Source organism: Peromyscus californicus, unplaced genomic scaffold (genome assembly GCF_007827085.1).
Source record: "Peromyscus californicus insignis strain IS unplaced genomic scaffold, ASM782708v3 Scaffold_4__1_contigs__length_199733344, whole genome shotgun sequence".
NCBI lineage: Eukaryota > Metazoa > Chordata > Mammalia > Rodentia > Cricetidae > Peromyscus > Peromyscus californicus.
The window spans coordinates 146178747-146200073 of NW_026294562.1; the positions used below are offsets into that span (position 1 = coordinate 146178747).

General features: G+C 40.5%; 1 protein-coding gene across 5 annotated transcripts in view; it reads right to left on the reverse strand.

The window, feature by feature from the left end:
* Positions 1-21327, reverse strand: part of Tubgcp5 (tubulin gamma complex associated protein 5) — a 37484-nt gene that overhangs the window by 10164 nt on the left and 5993 nt on the right. For 2 of the 5 annotated variants that reach the window (XR_008223085.1, XM_052761963.1), the window contains exons 5-16: positions 20985-21064; positions 19615-19750; positions 16192-16309; positions 15562-15651; positions 14668-14761; positions 13950-14196; positions 11661-11863; positions 9430-9545; positions 8377-8645; positions 4586-4784; positions 3787-3975; positions 2231-2413 (exon numbers count right to left, since the gene is read on the reverse strand). Coding sequence is in view for 4 of the 5 variants with exons in the window: in XM_052761963.1 (XP_052617923.1) it covers positions 2231-2413; positions 3787-3975; positions 4586-4784; positions 8377-8645; positions 9430-9545; positions 11661-11863; positions 13950-14196; positions 14668-14761; positions 15562-15651; positions 16192-16309; positions 19615-19750; positions 20985-21064 (1924 nt within the window). In the remaining variant the exon portion in view is untranslated. The remainder of the gene's footprint in view (positions 1-2230; positions 2414-3786; positions 3976-4585; positions 4785-8376; positions 8646-9429; positions 9546-11660; positions 11864-13949; positions 14197-14667; positions 14762-15561; positions 15652-16191; positions 16310-19614; positions 19751-20984; positions 21065-21327) is intronic. The other 3 variants (XM_052761965.1, XM_052761966.1, XM_052761967.1) reach the window with 3 other exon arrangements.

Below are 21327 nucleotides of genomic sequence, written 5' to 3' on the forward strand. Positions count from 1 at the left end.
TGTGTGCCGCAATATCCAATTAAGTTTTAAAATAACAGGTTTTGTTATAAAAAAATACTTGACAATGTTAGTAAGTTAATTAGAATTAAAAAGAAAGTTTGAAAATAGGCCAGGAGCTTAATTCTAGTCAAAGTCAGGCTAAAAAGACTGAGCCTTAAGTGCAGGTGTTGGGGAAAGGACTAGAAGAACTGCTCCTTGGTAAGTGTCCTCGACTGTGCCCAGTGGGGGTTGCTTTTGCTGCAGGTGCTGTGTATTGCTCTACCTATGCACTTCTGGGTGGTTTGAACATTACTTTCTGAAGAAAGAAAGAACACAGAACGGAGAAATATCCATGTGCCAGGCACTATTCAAGGAAGTGTCCTTTTCTCATACAGGTCCTGTTAGTGATCTCACTATAGTTACTGAGATACTAGAAGACGATAACCTGAATGCACATTATGGAAGATTTAAAATAAGGATTCCAGGGAAGTAAGAGGTAATGGCAGTGTGTGAATAATATGAACTAGCCAACTTAATTCATGGCACATGGACTTAATAGAACTATTTTCGTTTTTAAGTTTGTTACATCAACAGTCACTAAGAGCTTCCTATGCAGATGAAGGAATCTGAGTGTCTTGCCTCCAGGGCGGTCAGTAGAGCTACTTTCATGGCACAGCAAACACAAGGTGCACTAATGAGTAGACAAGACTGACTATTTGGCCATGAGTGGGAGAGCACACCACTGAAGAAGGCCTAGAAGTGAGGAAGAACAGCACTTGGGGAAGTCACAAACATTTGCAAGTACCTGCACTGTGAAATGCAGTATGAGAGAACATGGTTTGTAAGTGTGTAAGAAGACAGGAGGCTGGGAAGATGAAGCCTGACAGTGAAAAGCTTTTTCTGTCTGGTGTGAGACATACAGGAGGGGCCTGAGTATGATAATGGCTATCATTCTGAGGGTCAAGTCTCTTGTGGTAGAGGAGAGCAAGACCAAGCCATTCAGGAGAACCTGGCCTGCCAGAGAGGCTATAAATGTCTTCAAGGAGGCAGGATTGATAAAAGTTAGCAATAGCAATGCACAGGAACTTCAAACAGAAACACCATAGAAGCCACCATCCCCAACAACTCGGTTGGTCTTCACCTGTTCGCCTCTCACTTAGCAGTCCATATCAGCTGCCAATTTAATTCACCCCCTCCCCTTCTTCTTTGGGGTGGTGGGAGGTGCATATATGTATCGTGTATGCAATGTGTTTGTGTATTTGTGGGTGTCTGTGTACAGGTCAGAGGTTAATCACTTTTTACTCCACTGAGGCAGGGTTCTCACTGAATCTGAACCTTACTTGCCCTCAAGATTCTCTCCCTACCACCTGACACCTCCCAAGTGCTGGGATTACAGTTGGACCATCATGCCTATATAGCTATTTTATGTGGGTGCTGGGGTCCAAACTCTGGTCCTCAGGCTAGTGTGGCAAGTCCTTTATCCACTGAACCATCCCCTTAGCTTTGTGTTCTGTCTGGAGATAAAGGCTGGCCCCAAATTCCCAGGCTCAAATGATCTCGTTTCAGACCTCCAGTACCTGGTACCACAGGAATATGCCACCATATCTCAGCTTCGATTTTCTTTCCTTCTTTTCGTTTTTTTTTGGTTTTCTGAGACAGGGTTTCTCTGTGCTGCCCTGGCTATTCTGGAACTTGTGCTGTAGACCAGGCTGGCCTTGAACTCCGAGATCTGCCTGCATCTACCTCCTGAGTGCTGGGATTAAAGGCATACGCCATCACTGCCTGGGTCAGCTTTGAGTTTCTAATTTGCAAAGTAAGTTGTAGGGTTAATGTGAAGATAAAATAATATATGTGATGTGGTCTGAGTATGTAACATCCTCCTCAGATGTGTGACTTGAATGCTTGATCTTCAGAAAGTGGAGCTATTTTGGGAGGTTCTGGAAAGTTAGGAGGTGGGCTTAGTGGGAATAAGCAGTTCACCGAGGTGTCCTAGGGAGTATGTTATCCCTGGCGCTGTTTCCTATCCTGCGTCCCTATTGCATTACTATATTCCCTTTGCCAGGACATTAACTGCTCTGCCTAACTGCATCCTCCTTGCCATAAAACACCCAAGTCTCTCAATCTGCCTGAGGGGCCTCTGTTAGGTATTTTGGTCATAAGTGACTAAGAACAGTATGTAAAAACTCAGCTGATTTCTTGGCATATGGTTTACTTTATACTTCTTAAAGTGAAAGGCGCCCCCATCTGTTACCGTAAACTATCTTCAGGATAGCGTTGTCCTACTGCTTCTTGGAGCTGGACATTAAGAAAAGACACATTCTGCCAGGTTTCCTTTTCTCTTATTTTATCAAAAATTGAAGTATAGAAATCATACATGGTGTCTCCACCTTCCATCAAGAAAAAATTCCTCATGGCTTGCAAGTACTCCACCAACCTTGAAAAGAGAGAAGACATGGAACAGAACATACTTTATGTCTGTACTGTAGAATTCAACAATGATGCAAGGTTTATGCGTTGACAGTCATTTGTCAGACAGGCATGCCTAAGAAATTCACTAAAATTACAGTCATTCCTCTAAAAAAACTTCTGGCAAATCACAAAAATGAAACAAATCATTAATTAAGATTCCACCATCCAAAGTATTTAGTTTCTATTTGGAACATTTCATTTCAGTTTTTTGCTGAGTATTAAGGGAAAAATATAGATCCTACCATATTAAACATCTGCTTATACGCTCTGCATTTAACCCAATATGCTGATTTGTTTTTCATCAACTTGATACAGCTTGGGTCATCCTGGAATAGGAAACCTCAATTAGGAAAACCCCTCCATCAAATTGGCCTGTAGGCAAGTCTGTGGGGGCATTTTCTTGATTCGTAACTGATAAGGAGGGCCCAGCCCACTGTGGGCGATGCCACCTGTCTGGGCTAGTGGTCCTGGGTTATATAAAAAAGCAGGCTAAGCCACGGGGAGCAATTAATAAGTGTTCTTCTGTGGTCTTCGCTTCAGTTCCTGACTCAAGTTTCTGCCTTGGCTTCCCTCAATGATGAACTGTTGTTTGTTGTTGTTGATGTTATTTTATTTATTTTTATTTTATGTATGAGTGCCCTACATGTGTACCTGCACGCCAGAAGAGGGCATCAGATCCTATTATAGATGGCTGTGAGCCACCATGTTGTTGCTGGGAATTGAATTCAGGGCCTCTGGAAGAGCAGCCAGTGTTCTTAACCACTGAGCCATCTCTCCAGCCCCCTTACTGATGAATTGTAAGTGTAAGCCACATAAACCCTTCCTTCCTTAGTTGCTATGGGTCACTGTTTCATCATGCAATAGAAAGCTAACTAAGACATTTAGTTTTATGAACTTTATGGAGATTATGATAAGTCAGAACTTGTCAGATAACTAGGTAAGTTACAACTAGTTATCTATTAGCAAGTAATTTTATGTTTTTCTTCTGAAAGCATACTTTGTGCACATGTTTTGAGGGTTTCTTTTTTTCTTTTGGTATGTCTTTTGACACAGATTCTCATATAATAAGTTAGTTACAACATACTTAAATCTTGATGGTTAATTGATTTTTTTCAAAAGAAAATAGTTAACTACATATCCATTCTCTAATTAAAGTTTGCTTGAAATACAGACTTTAAAGATTATCCTACAGAAGGCTCCAGTACTTGACTTTCAGTACCAAAACAAATAGATACTCACAAAACCAAAAAAGAAAGAAAAAAGAGAAAACAAGGGGGAAAAAAATCCACTGGTTATTAACAATTGATTTTTTTCCAGAGCTAAATTACTCCTTTTTACCTGAAATCTCTTTTTAAGGTCTGCATGAGATTTCCACAGCAATGTAGGTACTGTCTATCAATGTGAGGATAGAGGCAAGACCTCAGCGTTAATTCAAAAGTCTGGCACGTCACAGACTCTGATGATCTATCCACACAGATGTCACCACCAGCAAACTTCTCATGAAAGTCACTCTGCTCCAAATACAACCTTCAATATGAAAATGAGTTTTCATTTTATGAGCTGCTGTTGACAGAATTCTAATAAACCAAAACCTAGAGTCCCATTTTACCTTGAGTTTCCGATTATCAACCATTACAGAAAGAAACCTTCCCCCCAAGAACAACCTTTCTGGATTCCTGCTGCCATTGGGTCAGTGCTGGAATTAGTTCTTCGGTGAGTGTTACACAGTAAATGGTTATCAGACAGTAGGAAATCACAAGGGCTCTGATGTCTTATTCCACTGGAGTTAAGTTCCTGAAAGCATTCTAAGCCCCAGACACGTGTAATACAGAAGGAGACAGTACAGAGCCTGTCCAGATTTTCAGAAGCATATTCTAGGTGAGCTACAATATTCTAGGGGGTGTAGGGTACAGAGATGTCAGCTGGGTCACATCTGTATACTTTCATAAACGAGGGGGCAAAATTATCATCTGCCATAGGTGAACACACATCTTCTTGTCCCTCTGTTAGAAAGGACAGGTTTTTGTGTTTAAGGAGCGAAAGACCTACCTGGCAGAAACAATTACAAAGTATTAACTTACTTTGTATTACTCAAAGTGTATCTCAGTCACTGAAAATATGGTATATATGCTATCACCTTGCAAAGTTGATGGCCAGCAGTGGGTCATGACTATCATCTAGCTCAAGATGCCTTTCGGCAATGGACTGCATCTTTATTAAGTTTTCTTTGGTTGCCTGCTGTTCAGTAAGAATATGCGGAGTCGAATCTTCTCCATGTTGAAGACGCAACTGTATAGATTCCAGAAAGAGGGTATATAAGCTTTTTCTCTCTGCATCTGAAATACAAATACACAGGATGAATTTTGTTCTCAAAAGCAGTCTCAGTATGTTTCCCAGGCTGGGGAGATGGATATGCAGTTAAGTGCTCCCACTGCTCTTCCAGAGGACCCGAGTCTGGATCCCAGTGCCCACATCAGAAAGCTCACACTGCCTGTTACCTTCAGCTGCAGAGGACCTGACGCCCTCTCTGCCCTCCATCATCAGCCTTACTACATGTGGCATATACTCAGACAGACATATAAAACTGGGGGTGGAGATGTAGAGATGACCCAGCAGCTAAGAAAGCATACTGCTCCTGCAGAGGACCCCAGTTTGGTTCCCAGCACCAACTTCAAGTGGCTCACAATTGCCTGTAACTCCAGCTTTAAGAAATCCAATGCCTTCTTCTGGCCTCTATAGGCAGACACATACATACATGACATACAAAATACAGATCCACACACAAATAAAAATAAATGTTAAAAACCACTTTTTATTCTCAGTTAAACTGCAACATTTCTGATTACCTATCATGCTAAATAAGCTAATTTTACTCTGAACGGAGTAATACTGAAGAGTTTAAACTTCAGTTACTACCTTACTGTTTAAGATTACAGAAAGACTTACTGCAGTCACTCCACAGAAATCACTCCCAGCACTGGCTCAGCAAAACTCATTATAGATTATTAGTTTGTTAAAAAGGAATCTCAACAAAGCAAAAATCTAAGGTAGATATGGTAAAATAATTAAGAGAGCATTAAGGTAGTTTAAAACCCAAACAAACAATGTGGACCCCACTCCAGTCTTTTCCGTCAGCTTACAAAGCTTTAATTTACTTAAATTGTATTCCCAAACAAATTGTATTCAAAGATTTCATAAAATGTCTGAGCATTATCTGAACTGAATTACCAAGTTCAAACTTGCCAGGGTCCATTCAAAAGCAAAACAGTGTACCACCCTGAACATGCCAGAGGCACTGGATCCTGTCAGATCCTGGCTCTACCCTAGACCAAAAGAGAAAAGGAAAGAAAGAAAAGATGCAGAGGGACCATGGCCAGTTCACTGCATGAACCACAGCCAGTGCGTGCCAGAGGACAAGGACAAGGCCATTAAGAAGACCGGGGCACTAGAGAGATGGCTCATTGGCTAAGGGTACTTGTTGTTCTTACAGAGGACCCAGGTTTGATTCCTAACACCCTCACGACACCTTACAAGTTCAGGGAACCGGACACTCATTTCTGACCTCTGGGGCACCAGGCATGTACGGAGTACACAGACATATAAGCAAGCAGAACACTTATACACATAAAATAAAGGACACAGTAGAGGCCACTGAAACCAGGGTCAGTTCCAAAGCGAAAATGACTCTGACCCTCATGTACTTTCCAAGCTCCATGTCAAGCTGGATTTCAGTGTGGGCTGTGCCACCCATAGCTAGGTGATCAGGAAACTGTCTCATGAAGCCCTGAAAGACTGAAACACTCCAACCAAGATTCAGACCTGCTGGTGCTGCCCCATGACCTCCACCCAAAGCCCATGGAAAGAGCTGGTGTCATAGGACAGAAGAATGGGACAAATAAAATCAAATGGAAATCATATTTAAAAGAATACAGAGGGCAGGTGGTGGCAGCGGCGCACACCTTTAATCCCAGCACTCAGGAGGCAGAAGCATGTCAATCTCTGTGAGTTCGAGGCCAGCCAGGTCTACAAAGTGAGTTCCAGGACAGGCTCCAAAAGCTACACAGAGAAATCCTGTCTTGAAAAACAAACAAACAAAAAACAAAACCAAACAAAAAAAAAGAATAAAAATAGCAGAGAGTTGGTTTTTCTATCAAGAACAGTATAATTTCATTCAATCATGGTGACACCAATGACTACCATTGCTCTTGGTTACTCAACTAGATGGCAAGACCCTATTGCTGAAGACACCACATACTTTGCATGTGGACATAGTGAAACCAATTTCAAAATGACAGGAAAATTTTCTCCCCACTGGCTAGCTTTTATGGCAGTAAAAGGTACTGTACAGGGTGCTGGGGAAGAAAAGCTATCATCAGTCTTACCTATCACTGGATCCTGAATGCTGCAAAGCCAGTCTGCCAGGAAAAACATGCACAGTGGTACAACAGTGGCATAAAGTTTACGTGGTTAACCAACTGCTTTTGGGTTGGATTTGAGGCCTGCTCCACAGGAAGTAACTCAGGTTGGTATTGTAAACTGGGCAAAGACTCAGGGCTCACTCAGTTGGTTACAGGTCCAATGAGGGAACCTACTGTTTGTTTTGCTAAATAGCCATGTTGTCAAATTGCCTTCTAAATGTTTTTGTTATATTCAAATGCCTTGGTTAGGGTGTCTATTGCTGTGTTAAATACCATGACCAAAAGCAACTTGGGAGCAAAAGGGTTTATTTGTCTTACAGTTGTAGTCCATCATGAAGGGAACTCAAGGTAGGACCTGAAGCAGAAGTTATGGAGGAATGCTGCTTACTGGTTTGTTCCCCATGGCTTCCTCAGTCTGCTTTCTTCCAAAACTCAGGATCATCTGCTCAGGGTTGGCATACCCACAGTAGGCTGCGCTCCCCCACATCAATCATTAATAATAATAATAATAAAAGTTCCACAGATTTGTCTATAGGCAATCATATGAACGCATTTTCTCAATTTAGAGCCCCACTTCTCAAATGCCTCTAGCTTGTGTTAAGCTGACAAAAATTAACCACAACACCATAGATCTATCTTGCTCTCAACCTTGTTCAAATAAGATTCTTTTTCCTGTAGTTGGAACTCTTATCTATTCAAAGTGATGAGAGTAAGTGATGAGTGCTCAGTCACTGATGGGATCTGTATCAATCTCACCTCCCGCCCCATGCTCAGAGAACATCCAGGAAGAGGGGGTGGAGAGAATGTAAGAGCTAGAGGATGCGGATGATGTGAAATGCTGCCATATGGACATGCCATGGCCACTGTACCTATCAACTCACAGGAGCAGTGGTTACCTGCACAAAACCAAGCCAGAAAAACTGAGGGAGAGGCTCGTGAGGTCACACTCCAAGTCAATGAGCTATTGTAGGCCAATGGCTACTGAGGGAGAGTAACTTCTTTGGGGGTGTGGCCAGTGTTAGGACACCCATACCCATGTGCCTATGAGCAGAGCTAATCGAATTTAGTGGGTTATAAAAACATAACACTAACAGGACACAGAGCTGGGAGGTAGATGTGTTGGGGGAAGCCTAGGAAGAGTTGGACAGGGAAGAGTCAGAGGTGAATATGATTAAAATATATTGTGCAAATGTATGAAATTTTAAAAGAAAAAATATTACTTAAAGAACCAGGGTGATAACTGAATGTGATAGTGAATACCTTTAATCCCAACACTTGGGAAGCAGAGGCAAGAGGATCTTTGAGTTCAAGACTAGCCTGGTCTGTAGAGTGAGTCCTAGGATAGCAAGGGCTATGCAGAGAGACCGTCTCAATAAACCAACCAAAAACCATGGCGATAATTTCCACGGACATGGACAGCTTCGGTCACTACTTTGTGTTTGGGAATGACAACGATGAATGAAATAGTTAAGCTAAGCCAAAGAAGACATTCACAGAAAGGACGGGCTACCTCTGGCTGCCGCCTGACAGGCAGGGCCCTCTGCACAGTTCAGGTTCTTCAGCAGCTGCATTGACTTGCCGGCCATTATGATCTGCTTCAGGACAGGCTTGAGGAAGGACACCATGGTGTGCTGTCTGCTGGAGGGACCCTGGTCACTGCCAGAACTGGCACTGGCATTGTCACTCATTTTGTCTTCATTTTCGGTCTTCTCTGACACGCTGTACAAAGTGTAGGTTGCATACCAGAAGTCTCTGTGATTTACCGGGACATTTTTGTTCCTATGAAGAGACAAAGACTTTTAAGGCTAATTTATGTTCCTTTAACACCACAGCATACTTGGTCTTAGTCTAGGTAGTCTAGCAGTAACATCATGATCTTCAGACAAAATGGAGTAGTCTTCATCTAACCTCATTCAGTTTAATGTACAAAAATAAATACTCCCAATTTAATTAAAATTTAAGTGAAATACCTTCCTAAATTGGAATTAAACAGAGTATGACTATTTAGTTCCCTTTAGAAACATTACAAGTAATTTTTCATTGTAGCTTATGAGTTCAGAAATTGACTAAAGGGAAATTGTTATAAATGGATTAAGATTTTTCTTTATTTACTTTAAGTAAATAAATTTAATATTTAATTAAGTATGATGTTAAGAAAACAATATGTAGCTTATTTAAGAGATAAATATCTCAAACAAATAAGTGCCTCAAAACCCTATACTACTGTCATATCTTATTGATAACTTACAATGGAAATAGTTTGTAACATGATGTCATTTAAGTTCATCTCACAGGAAGCAGTATACATTTCAAAACTATTCAAAAATATCAACTGCTATGAAAAGATGTGAACTGCCATAAAACTCAAAGATGCTTTCCATTGGTTGGGACCTGACACCTTTATAAAGATGCAGCAGAACATGCCGGTGCTATGGTAGCAGTACCCCCCATCACCAACCTACCCTCTCAGTTCCCTGTGAAACCTAACAAAGTATTCAGTTTTGATGTGTTATCAAATAAATGCCATCACTCAGCATCCCCTGGACTCAATGCAAAGCCTCACCTCTGTATGATGAACTCCCTCGCACCATCCCACAGGTGCCCATGCACGATCCATTCATCTACGGTCTGGAGGTAGGGCCGCACTGTTTCCACCCAGAGAGAGAACAGGAGGGAGACCTAAGGGTGAGACCTTGCCTGGTTAGTCTTCAGAGCTCCTCGCACTAGGCTAAGATTAAACACTTCAAAATGACTTTAAAGTGACTGTATTTGTATACTTTTTGAAACAAAAAGGTTGAAATTCTCAAAACATATACTTTAAGATTCTTATTAAAAAGTCAATCTAACTATGGGATAAACATAAAGTTCCTCTTTCACAGGAGAACCCTCTGTGCTGATTTATTTTTTTGTCAACTTGAAACAAGCTACGGTCATCTGGGAAGAGGGAACCTCAACTGGGGAAACTCTTCCATCAGACAGACCTGTAGGCAAGTCTGTGGGGCAGTTTCTTGATTTTGATTGATAAGGAACGGCCCAGCCCACTGACGGCAGTGCCATTCTTAGGCAGGTGGCCCTGGTGTTGTATAAAAAAAAAAACAAGCTGAGCAAGCCACGAGAAGTCAGCCAGTAAGCAGCATTCCTCCAAGCCTCCTACCTCTGCACTGCTCCTGGCTTGAGTCTCTGCCCTGGCTTCCTTGGATAACGCACCATATATAACATCGATGTATAAGCCAAATACACTCTTCCCTTCCCAAGTGGCCTCTGTCATGGTGTTTATCACAGCAAGAGAAAGCAATTTCGGACAGAAACTGGAACCAGAGCGTAGGCTATTTGTATGGGAGACCTGACTATGCTGTTTGGGGAAGACTTTGAAAGGACTTTGGAACTTTGGAATGAAAAAACCACTGGGTACTTAGAGCTTAGTGCTATGTGTAGGAGCTTGGCAGACAAGAATGCTAGAGAAGCCCGAGGTGGTGGTGCACATCTTTAATCTCAGCACTTGAGAGGCAGAGGTAGGCGGATCTTGGTGAGTTTGAGGCTGCCTGGTCTACAGTGTGAGTTCCGGACACCCACAGCTACACACAGAAACCCTGTCTCGAAACAAACAAACAACAAACAACAAAGACGCTGAGAGAACTGCAGGAGATGACTTGGCTTGTGAAGATTCAGTGGGAAGTCGGAGAGTCCCTCTAAGACTCTACTGGGAACACTCACATGATGTATGCACATTAAGAATCTGTGCTTTCTCGTCAGCTGGTGCTCAAGAATCAGCTATACTAACTGGAGAGCAGCATCTTTGAGGCAAACTCTTCAGGGAGCATTTCCTCAGGGTGAGAACACAGAAGCTGTGGTCCAGAGGGGCCAAGGTGGCGTCGAATGGTGACAGTCGGACTTGGCAGTGTGTCAGAGTCTCTCATGTGTACTGGTTTTAAAGGCATGGAGAGCGGCTGAGGCCCGCACCACACGAAGGAAGGAGAGGCCACGGGTGATGGTACAGCCTCAGCTGCAGTGCAGACTGCAGGACTGCCAGGGCTATGGAGAGAGCCTGAGGCTCGACACTTTTATTTTTTGAGACAGAGTTTCTCTGTCTAACAGCTCTGGCTGTTCTAGAACTCACTTTGGAGACCAGGCTGGCCTCGAACTCATAGAGATCACCTGTCAAAGGTGTGTGGCATCACACCCAGCTTCTAGTTTTTTGACAGGGTCTGGCCACGCAGCCCAGTACCACCTCAAACTCAATCCTCTTGCTCAGCCTCCCGACTGCACCACCATCGTTAGCCACGTTAATACGTAAGTTCAGTACATTAAAGACATTTACACTGAAACCCCACCAGCCCCTTTAAGTCTCTCACATTGTGTGACTACTTTAGACACTTCGTGTCACAGACTTGTGACCTCTTTCTTGTCTTTTTTTAGAAAGAGTCTTGCTATGTAGCTCTTGATGGCCTATAATTTGCTATGTAGACCAGGCTGGCCTTCAACTTAAAGATCTGCCTGCACCTGTCTCCTGAGTGCTGGGATTAAAGGTGTACACCACCATTCCTGGCTGTGTTTTATGTAAAAAGGTTTATTATAAATATCTATATAAGCCAAGCAGGTATTTTCACGTCTTGCTTCATCCTTCTGCTTCTTTTGGTAATTAAAACTAATACGACAGCCATGAATTTGGAAGCTAACCATGAAACTTTGAACTGTCTGGTGTACCATGACTGAAACCTCATTTAACAAGGAATTGTGACAGGCTATCCACTACCCTTTCATTGTCACTTTAGATAAGGCAAAAATACAACATACAGTTTGCTCAGAGGCTTCTCCAACATTGTCATATTCAAGGATGGCCTTGTACAGGGTGTTAAGCAGGTGAGATGCCCGGACGACATTCCGAGTGTCAGGTGGGACTTCCGCCACTCCAGTACTGAACACTTTGTGCAGGACCTTGAGCTGAGCCAGTCGAGGGGCCAACTTGTTCACCACTATTGCAAGTGTTATCGTGGTATCTGTAAGTACCAACAAATCCAACTTGTTCACCACTATTGCAAGTGTTATCGTGGTGTCTGTAAGTACCAACAAATTCAACTTGTTCACCACTATTGTAAATGTTACCGTGGTATTTGTAAGTACCAACAAATCCAACTTGTTCACCACTATTGCAAGTGTTACCGTGGTATCTGTAAGTACCAACAAATCCAATTTGTTCACCACTATTGCAAGTGTTACCGTGGTATCTGTAAGTACCAACAAATCCAACTTGTTCACCACTATTGCAAGTGTTATCGTGGTGTCTGTAAGTACCAACAAATCCAACTTGTTCACCACTATTGCAAGTGTTATCGTGGTATCTGTACGTACCAACAAATCCAACTTGTTCACTACTATTGCAAGTGTTACCGTGGTATCTGTAAGTACCAACAAATCCAACTTGTTCACCACTATTGCAAGTGTTACCGTGGTATTTGTAAGTACCAACAAATCAAACTTGTTCACCACTACTGCAAGTGTTATCGTGGTATCTGTAAGTACCAACAAATCAAACTGAACAGCAGGGAAGAACCAACGTAATACTCATGCCAGTAACGCTATTTCTTTGACATGTGGAATGGCATAGCAGACAGTGGGTGGTGGGTTTAATATCAATCTTAATATTCTATCTTTAATAGTCTATCTTCCTTAAGGAAGGAACTCCCATAAGCCAAGGAGGAAAAAGAATTCAGACAAAAATAATGTATAAGGGAACTGACAGATTTCAGAAAGGGAAAGACAATGGATTTAATGTAACAGAAAGGTACTCCACTTCACTTCAAAGAGCATAAACTGAAGCTACACAGTGTAAAGCAAACTCCCCTACCACAAGCCACCAGTTCCGTGAGGGGCAGAAGCTGAAAAGGGGCGGCTCAGACAAGTTCCCCAACCAACCACATGCCTGAAGGGTAGTGGCACAGCTCCTTACCCTGAACAAAGTGGTTGTACAGTACTTATACAGCCCATCACAAAGACACTATGCCTCCCATACGGCTGGGCTTGCAGCCTGGCTAATGTGCTGCTGTGACTTGTCAGTTTCTGAGCTGACTCTACACTGTCATTATGGGAAATTCCACCACTGAGAGAAACAAGGGACACAGGAGCTCTTTGTGCAACTCTGTCCCTAGCTTAAAAAAAAAAAAAAAGAAAAAAAATATATATAAAATATAATAAAATAGAAAATTAAAGGTGGAAAAACAAAAACCACATACTGGTTGACCATTTTATACCTCTCATATTGGTAAAGAACAAAAGTTTAGTAACATATAACAAGATCCTGCTGACAAAGCATAAATTTATCTATATTTAATTGTAGAGATAACTGTAGAGAAATACAGGACAATCTAGCAAAAGTCACATATGTCATCATATATACTCTCTGGTCTATGAATTCCAGTCTGCATGTGTATAACTACTGCAATGTGTAAGAGGTAATCATTGCAGCTATCCTGGAACAGCAGAGTGGCAATAATCAAATGTCCACTGTTGAGAACCGGACAATGGCATTAACAACAGTTTTTGTAAAGGAAATGAAGGGGCTCTCACATGCATACATAGCACCCTCTAAAGGAGGTACAATAAGCTGTCTGTCGTGGAAGGGAACTGGAGCAATAAAGTGTTCACTGGACGTTGTTCTGTAGTTCTTGAATTTTGACAGAGACAAATGGCTTAAAAACATAAATTTAAGGGAGCTTCAAAAGTTATTTAACATTTCTGTTACACTTACTTGTTTGTGTGTGTGTGGGGGGGGGTTTGGGTGGTGGTAGGGGTAATACGTAGACGTGTGTGTGCCACAGGACTCATGTGGAGGTAGAGCACAGCATGTAGGAACTGGTTTTCTCCTCTATCATGAAGGTCCTACAGATTGGACTCAGGTTGTAAAGCTTGGTAGCAAACACATTTATCTGCTGAGCTAGCTCCCAAGCCTGAAAATCACTTTTAAAATGGATATATCCATAAGAATTACTTATTTACAATATAATTTTAAACCTTTTGTCAAAAATGAATAATTTTAATACGATTCAAAATAACTTAGGTAGCTTATGAATTAAAAAAGTTACCTACCACTACTGATGATACACTTCTCAATCTCTGTAAGTTCCTCTTTGAAGTTAATGAAATACTTGTAGAGGGCCCACATGAAAGCCTGGTAGGTTCTAAAGGGGGCTTCAGGCGGCTTCTTCGGTACAGAACCATTTCCAGGTGATAGGCTTTCAGAGCTGTGCCCCATGACTTCATCAATGAACTCCTGGAGTCGAAACACAACCTGGCCATATGCTGCTATTTGTTCAAGCACAGATCGTAAACAGCTCTACAACAGAAGTATAATTATTTATAGTTTGTCTTCCACAAATGTTCAGATTAATTTCTCCTTCATTGTAAAAGACTGTTTCTATGACTGTTTTAAACTGGTACATGATAAAGTAATACAATGATGAGTTTTAGTTAATATTCAAAAGATACAGTAAACGTCAATTATGGCTTATACCTTTTAAAAATACACATAAAGTATTGGAAAAAATCATTAGAGTATAAAGCTTTCTCAGTACAGAAAAAAGAAAAATAGGGAGAGAATAAAATGAAACTTAAATGTCATAAATAATACTTAAGAACTGGCTAAGCTTTGTAATGATGCACAACTTAATTTTGCTTTTTAGAGTTTTTACTATATTCAATAAATCTGATATTACACAATGTTCTAAAGTTATATCACCAACATTTAAAAAGACTACTGCTTAATTTTAAATTTAATTTTTAAGTGACAATGAACACAAATACTTACTTGTGTCAAATGAGTTACGATAATATTGTTTCTCACAGTGACCTTCCCATCTATCAACTGAAATATAAACAGCTTTTTTACCCCTGAAAGTAACCTGAAATGAAATTTAAAAAAAAAAGATCAATATATTTGAAGTTTACTAAAACAGTCATTAAAGTACAGCTGAGAAATTTATTTTGAAAACCCAGAACTGGGAAACAAAATAGGTTGATGATAAGAAAATGGGAAGATTATCAAACTTCATGGGATTAAATTAAGACTCAAGATATTTCAGCATCATTGTAGAAGTTCAACAGTTAGCTGGGCAGTGGTAGTGTACACCTTCAATCTCAGCACTCAGGAGGCGGAGGCAGGAGGATTTCTGTGAGTTCGAGGCCAGACTGGTCTACTGAGTTCTACAACACAGAGAAACCCTGTCTCAACAAACGAACAAACAAACAAACAAATGGAGTTCAACAGTCACACACACACCCTGCTACAATCCTGAGGATACAAAGAGACCACTGCATGTCTACAACTGTCAGAACGTTGACAGAATGTTAGTAGCACAGTTCATGGCAGGATCACCTGGGCCCAGGGGCTCATCATAGGCTGCTTTAGACTTGCAGTGTTGAGGTACTAGCACAGACAACCCTCACAGACACATTTCAAATGAAAGCAGTCAGCAGCAAGCTTTGTTTTGAATTCAGATATTCAAAAGTGATGGTCTAACTCAATCCCAAATTATTTATAATAGGAAAGAATATATCAAAATCACACAATCTTCACAGTGAACTTCATCTTTAAGGCCTGTTTCTAGCCTGCAAGTGGAAATTCTTGGTTATGTTTCTTAAAAATTAAACAATATTATTTTACTTTTCAATAATAAAAATCTCCCAGGCTAATGCATCTTACCATAGGGTTTCCCGAATCACCTGTGTCTCAGTAACCACCACCCTGTCATCTGGAACATACAGTGGATCACTGCTGTACAGGTGCTGGTCCCTATTAAAGAACAAACACCAAAAGTAACATTAATGAATATATGCAATTTTATACTCATCAATCAATAAATAAAAACAGTAAATGTCTTACGTGCACTCCATATTAATTTTCCACATTCCCTGAAATCTTTTTAGTGAAGTATGTTTAGAGCAATTACAACTGTTTATCAATCAAGCAAACACTTAAAACTATGCAATGCTTTTTTAAACATTTGTGTTTTTATAGTAAGTGCACTAAAAGGGAGATTAGATGTAAGCTAGTGTACACCGATCCACTTACACTGAAAATAAAAACAGTGCCATTAGTAATTTCATGGTGCTCAATATTAATCAGAAATTGCTCTAGGGAGCTAGGGCTTAGCTCAGTGAAACAGTGCTGTCTAGTGTGTTTAAGGCCATCGATCCAATCCCCAGCATGATGTATGTGCACGCTTGTTTACAATTGTTTACAACTATCAAGTTCACAATTCAAGGCTGGACTTGATTTAAATCACAAATCAAAGCCAATGCATCATTATATTAAATGAAAAGTTTAGCTTACCAGACAGCAGCTAAATTGGAGTGCAAATGCACACTGTGTGGGATCCGGCAGCGCCTGGTTGTCCAGTACTGATGGACTATATGCTGTTCCAGCCAACTCCGGTTATCTGGCTCATCTGCTAGAAGAAGTGGATTATGTATCAATTTTCATAGTGTACTAGGTCCTTTCATCTCCTTATGACTGACAGTAGCTCCCTTGGGATGAATCCCCATCCATGAGGGCCCTCCCCTGGCCACTGCCTGGCCTGTAAATGAGAGGCTGACCTAGACTTAGCCAAGTTGTCACAAAGAAGATACAAGGTTTAAGAATTAGAAGGAGGGAATAAAACTGTGAATGTCTGCAGATTAATACTTATCACTTACATTAAAAAAAAGAAATCAACAGACTATGGAATTTAAGCTGAAGATTCACCAAGAATGCCCAACATAGACAAACTGCAGAAATCAGTTTGAACAGAGCAAAACCAACTGCTCAAGATTCAGGACAATAAAAACTATAGCACACACAGAAATCACTAGATGAATACTTGAAAATTTAAAAAAGAACATTACCAATAAACAAACAAACAAAACTTCCTCACACAACTTCAGAGGACTGGGATATATCTCAAGTGGCAGAGCATTTACCTAGCATTCACAAGGCTCTGTTTACTTCCAAACAAGTAATAATTAAAATTTCTAAAGTCTAATATAATTAGAAAAAAATGGAGGTACTGTCAGCCTCCTCAAGTTAAATTGACAAATTTAAGCTAAAACCCTAATCAAAAATCCAGTTGGATTTATTTGTCACACTGCTTCTAGATGTCCATGAAGAGTACAGGTTCACAAAGAGCTAAGGCAATTTGGAAAAACAGCAAAGGATGGGATATGTATTCTATGTATTAAGACAGAACACCACAAAGCCACTAAAATAGAAAGTCTGTCCCTGGGTAGATGAACACTAAAATAACAGAGAGAAGATCTATAATAAAGTACAAAGGACAACCTGATGTACAATCAAGATAAAACCACCAAGCAATGATGTTGCTGGGAAAACGTCTCACGAGATGGTAGAAAAACAGACTGGATTCTTTAATCTCACATCATATAGACCTTGGAGACATCTAATGATCCAAATGTGATCCTCTCCAGGGTCTAGGCAGGTGAGTGTAGTCCTCACCTCATCGAGGAAATCTCTCTTTGCAACAGAGGGAAACCACTACAGAAAACTATAGTCAACCAAAGGGCAGATTTGTGAATACCAACTGATGTATTTACAAGACTCCTGCACCTAAGAATCAGAGATCATTGCAGAAGAGGAAGCAGGAAGACTGTAGAGAAACATGGGTTTGCTTTGAGATTGTGTCTCTTAGGAATGTCAGAAAATGTACTCATAAAGTATCACCAACATGGCTGCCTAAACATGACCCGAGCAAGGACAACACCAACGTGCTAATGCGGAGTCAAGAAAGCTCATGAGGTCTCAACTGCACACAGAGAACTATAAGCAATTAAGGAATGATGAAAGCTGGGGAGGGTGGTCTTCCCCAGCAAGAACAAACCAATTGGTCATCAATACTAAATAGTCAGCCCTGAAAACATATGTACAAGTAACATTATACAGACTGAGTAGGTTATATTTATATACGTAACAACAACAAAAGCCATTAATTTAAAAGAGAGTGAAAGGAGGAAGAATTTGGGAGAGTTTGGAGAGAGGAAAGGGAAGGGGGAAATGATGTGATTGTATTATAATCTCAAAAAATAAAAGAAAACCAAAAACCCAACCCAAATGCAACAATAATAAAAAGACATAAAAATACAGGGAAAAGTTGGTTTTAAGCAAAAATATCAAGACCAAACACTGACCATCTGAAAACAATTTTTTAAGGTTTTAAATTTTTATTTATGGGTGTGTATGTTTGTGTATATATGTGAGTGTGTATGTGCATGTGTGTGTGTGTGTGATACCTAAAGAAGCTAGAAGAGGGTGCTGGATCCCGTGAAGCTGGATTACAGGTGGCTGTGAGCAGCTCACCGGGTGCTTGGAACTCAGGTCCTCTGGAAGAGCTGCAAGCTCTTTTAAATGCTCAGCCACTTCTTCAGTGGCTCAAGTTCACAGGTTTGATTGAAAAAAAAAAATAATAAAGAACACAGATTCCTTTTTCTCTAAGTCAGAAGAGTAAACGCTATTTGCAAAACGTCTAAAGCCTAAGAACTGACATCAACAAAGAACTGTGGGAGAGGGCAATAAATAGGAAACGCAAATGAAGCTGGCATGATGGTACTCTTCTATAATCCAGCACTCGGGAGGCAGAGGGAGGAGGATGACTCCCGTTACCAAGAGACCCTGTCTAGAAACAACCCAAACTCCAGGGGAACAAGTAAACGATGGCAATTACCAAGAAATACACAGAAAAGTCAACAAGTACATGAGTCCTTAAACAACCAGTAGTCAGATTAGTGCCAATGCAGACAATTCCCAGTCAGAAGAGTAGACCTAATCCAATACTTTACACTTCAGTAACAGTTTAAGAACAGAGGAAGAGACATTCCCATACCAATATGAGCGGGTCTTAGGAGAAAGCGCTCTAAGGAAAGATAAGGAAACAATTTACACATATTTCTAGTTATGTAATTTAACATACCAGCCAACATAATGTTTTGAAGTGCAGAAATAATGACAGACATACAGATATCTAATATATTGGAACGAGTGTTTATAACTCACTGATAGGAAAGAGGAAATAAAACTGGGAGTCAGAAATAAAAGTAGATAAAATATGTACAACAGGATGACTTTATCTATAATCTTCCCGAGTTTTCTAAAATTTCTACCAATTCATATTTGCTCACTGATGAAAAGATAAGCAGTCAAGTAAACAAACAAACTCTCCATAGCTTTCTCCTTTCACTAAACTGAAAAAGGTTAACCCTTTACAACAACAGGTTAACCCTTTACAACAACAACAAAGAAAACCTTTAGGACTAAGCTATTAGAAATACTTTTGAGAAACTACATTTTAGGACTGGAGAGATGGCTCAGTGGTTGAGAGCACTGGCTTCTCTTGCAGAGGACCCAAGTGTGACCCCCGGCACCCATATGGTGGCTCACAACTGTCTGTAACTCCAGTCCTAGGGGTCCTGATGCCCTCTCCTGACCTCTGTGGGTACTAGGCATACACATAGTATAAACAGGAACATAGAACACCCCCACATAAAATAATTATAAAAATATTAGAAAGTTTTACAGTGCTGCTTTTCTTATTTGAAGTGATATAAGGGATAAAAGCTATAGTGTTGCTTCTTAGGCACACACTTAAAGACAGTTTAAGATTTGGTAAGAATCTCAGGGCTTACCAATACTCTCATCAATGCCATCAATCTTAAACCTGTCATTTGAGACCTCCTGTGAGAAAACACCAGCACTCAGCATGTATACTACCTTCCCAGCCGACTTGAGGCCCCCCTGTTCTGTTGTGGTCTTGTTCTTCTAGCGGGGTCCTGTCTACCTGTATCCCAGAGTCCTCTCTGCTTAAGGGCTGTTGTGCGTCTTCATCATCACTGTCTTCAGACCAGTTCTGATTTAAGGAGAAAAAAGACCTTACTTTTGAGGCTGTAACAATTAGAGTGACTCAGGCTTAAAAACAAAGAACATTTCTACAGAGAAGCAAATGCTGAATGAAACCTTCTCTCTAAAAGTTTCCATAATGGGAATAGAATAATCTGAGGTGGATATGTGAATCCATTTTCTGTGAATGGAAGTAGCAAGAAACATTTCTGAATTCCAAAAGAATCCAACATAGTTACTGTTTCTCTGAGACAGTAACTATGAGAGTAGGTTTTGTTTTTTAATTTCCTTGACTTGATTACTCACTGAGTACATTTATTGCATTGACCTATTTAAAAAAATTTATTCTAGGGGAGGGGTATTATAACCTGAAAAATTTGCCTTTTTCTTATGCTTAAAACACCACCACACGGGCAGTGGTGGCGCACGCCTTTAATCCCAGCACTTGGGAGGCAGAGCCAGGCGGATCTCTGTGAGTTCGAGGCCAGCTTGGGCTACTAAGTGAGTTCCAGGAAAGGCGCAAAGCTACACAGAGAAACCCTGTCTCGAAAAACCAAAAAATAAAAAATAAAAAAATAAAGAATAAAAAATAAATCTTGAAAAAGAATCAATTAAAAAAAAGTTCATTAAAAAAAAAAAAAAAAAAAAAAAAAAAAAAAAAAAAAGCCGGGCGGTGGTGGCGCACGCCTTTAATCCCAGCACTCAGGAGGCAGAGCCAGGCGGATCTCTGTGAGTTCGAGGCCAGCCTGGACTACCAAGTGAGTTCCAGGAAAGGCACAAAGCTACACAGAGAAACCCTGTCTCGAAAAACCAAAAAAAAAAAAAAAAAAAAAAAAAAAAAACACCACCACACAGTTCTAGTATAGTATTATTTAATATGTAAATTGTATTGACATATATTGATTTGGCCCAGAATCTTAATAAATCTTCCACAATTCACTTCTTTGAAATATTATTTTATTACATTTTATTTAGAGACAGCATGTACACGCATACACACACGAGTGAGCATGCTTACCCGTGGCTCACATGTGCAGGTCAGAGGACAACCTGCAGGAGTTGATTCTTTTCCTCTAACTCAGGTGTTCAGGTTTGGCAGTAAGCCCCATTACCTGAGAAGCCAGACTCACTGGCCTAGTGAAGAGAATTCCTGTCTAAACAGCATATTCTGTGGCAGAAGAACACACTAAGACTATTGCTGCCATGTGGGCATGTACTTATATGGCGAAACCACAGGCACTTACCGGTGTATCGATATTTGGACCAAGGCCAATTTCTTCACCTTCCATCAAGTATTTCCCCCAGTCAAAATCATCTTTCTTTTCTAAAATATAACAAAGGAACCTCATCAGCTTTATCATAAATATCTGGGAGAAAAACAAAAACAAAACAAAACAAAATCCCAAGCCTCATAAAACTACAGGAAAAGAAATCCACATGATTTTAAGGAACTAAGTTAAAAAACATTGAGATACTTGGGCCTGGAAGGTAGCTGATGCTTGCCTAGCATGCAGGAAGCCACAGCCTGGCTCTTTTAATACTGTATTAGCTGGGCATAGCAGCACACAACTGCAATCCTTGAATTTA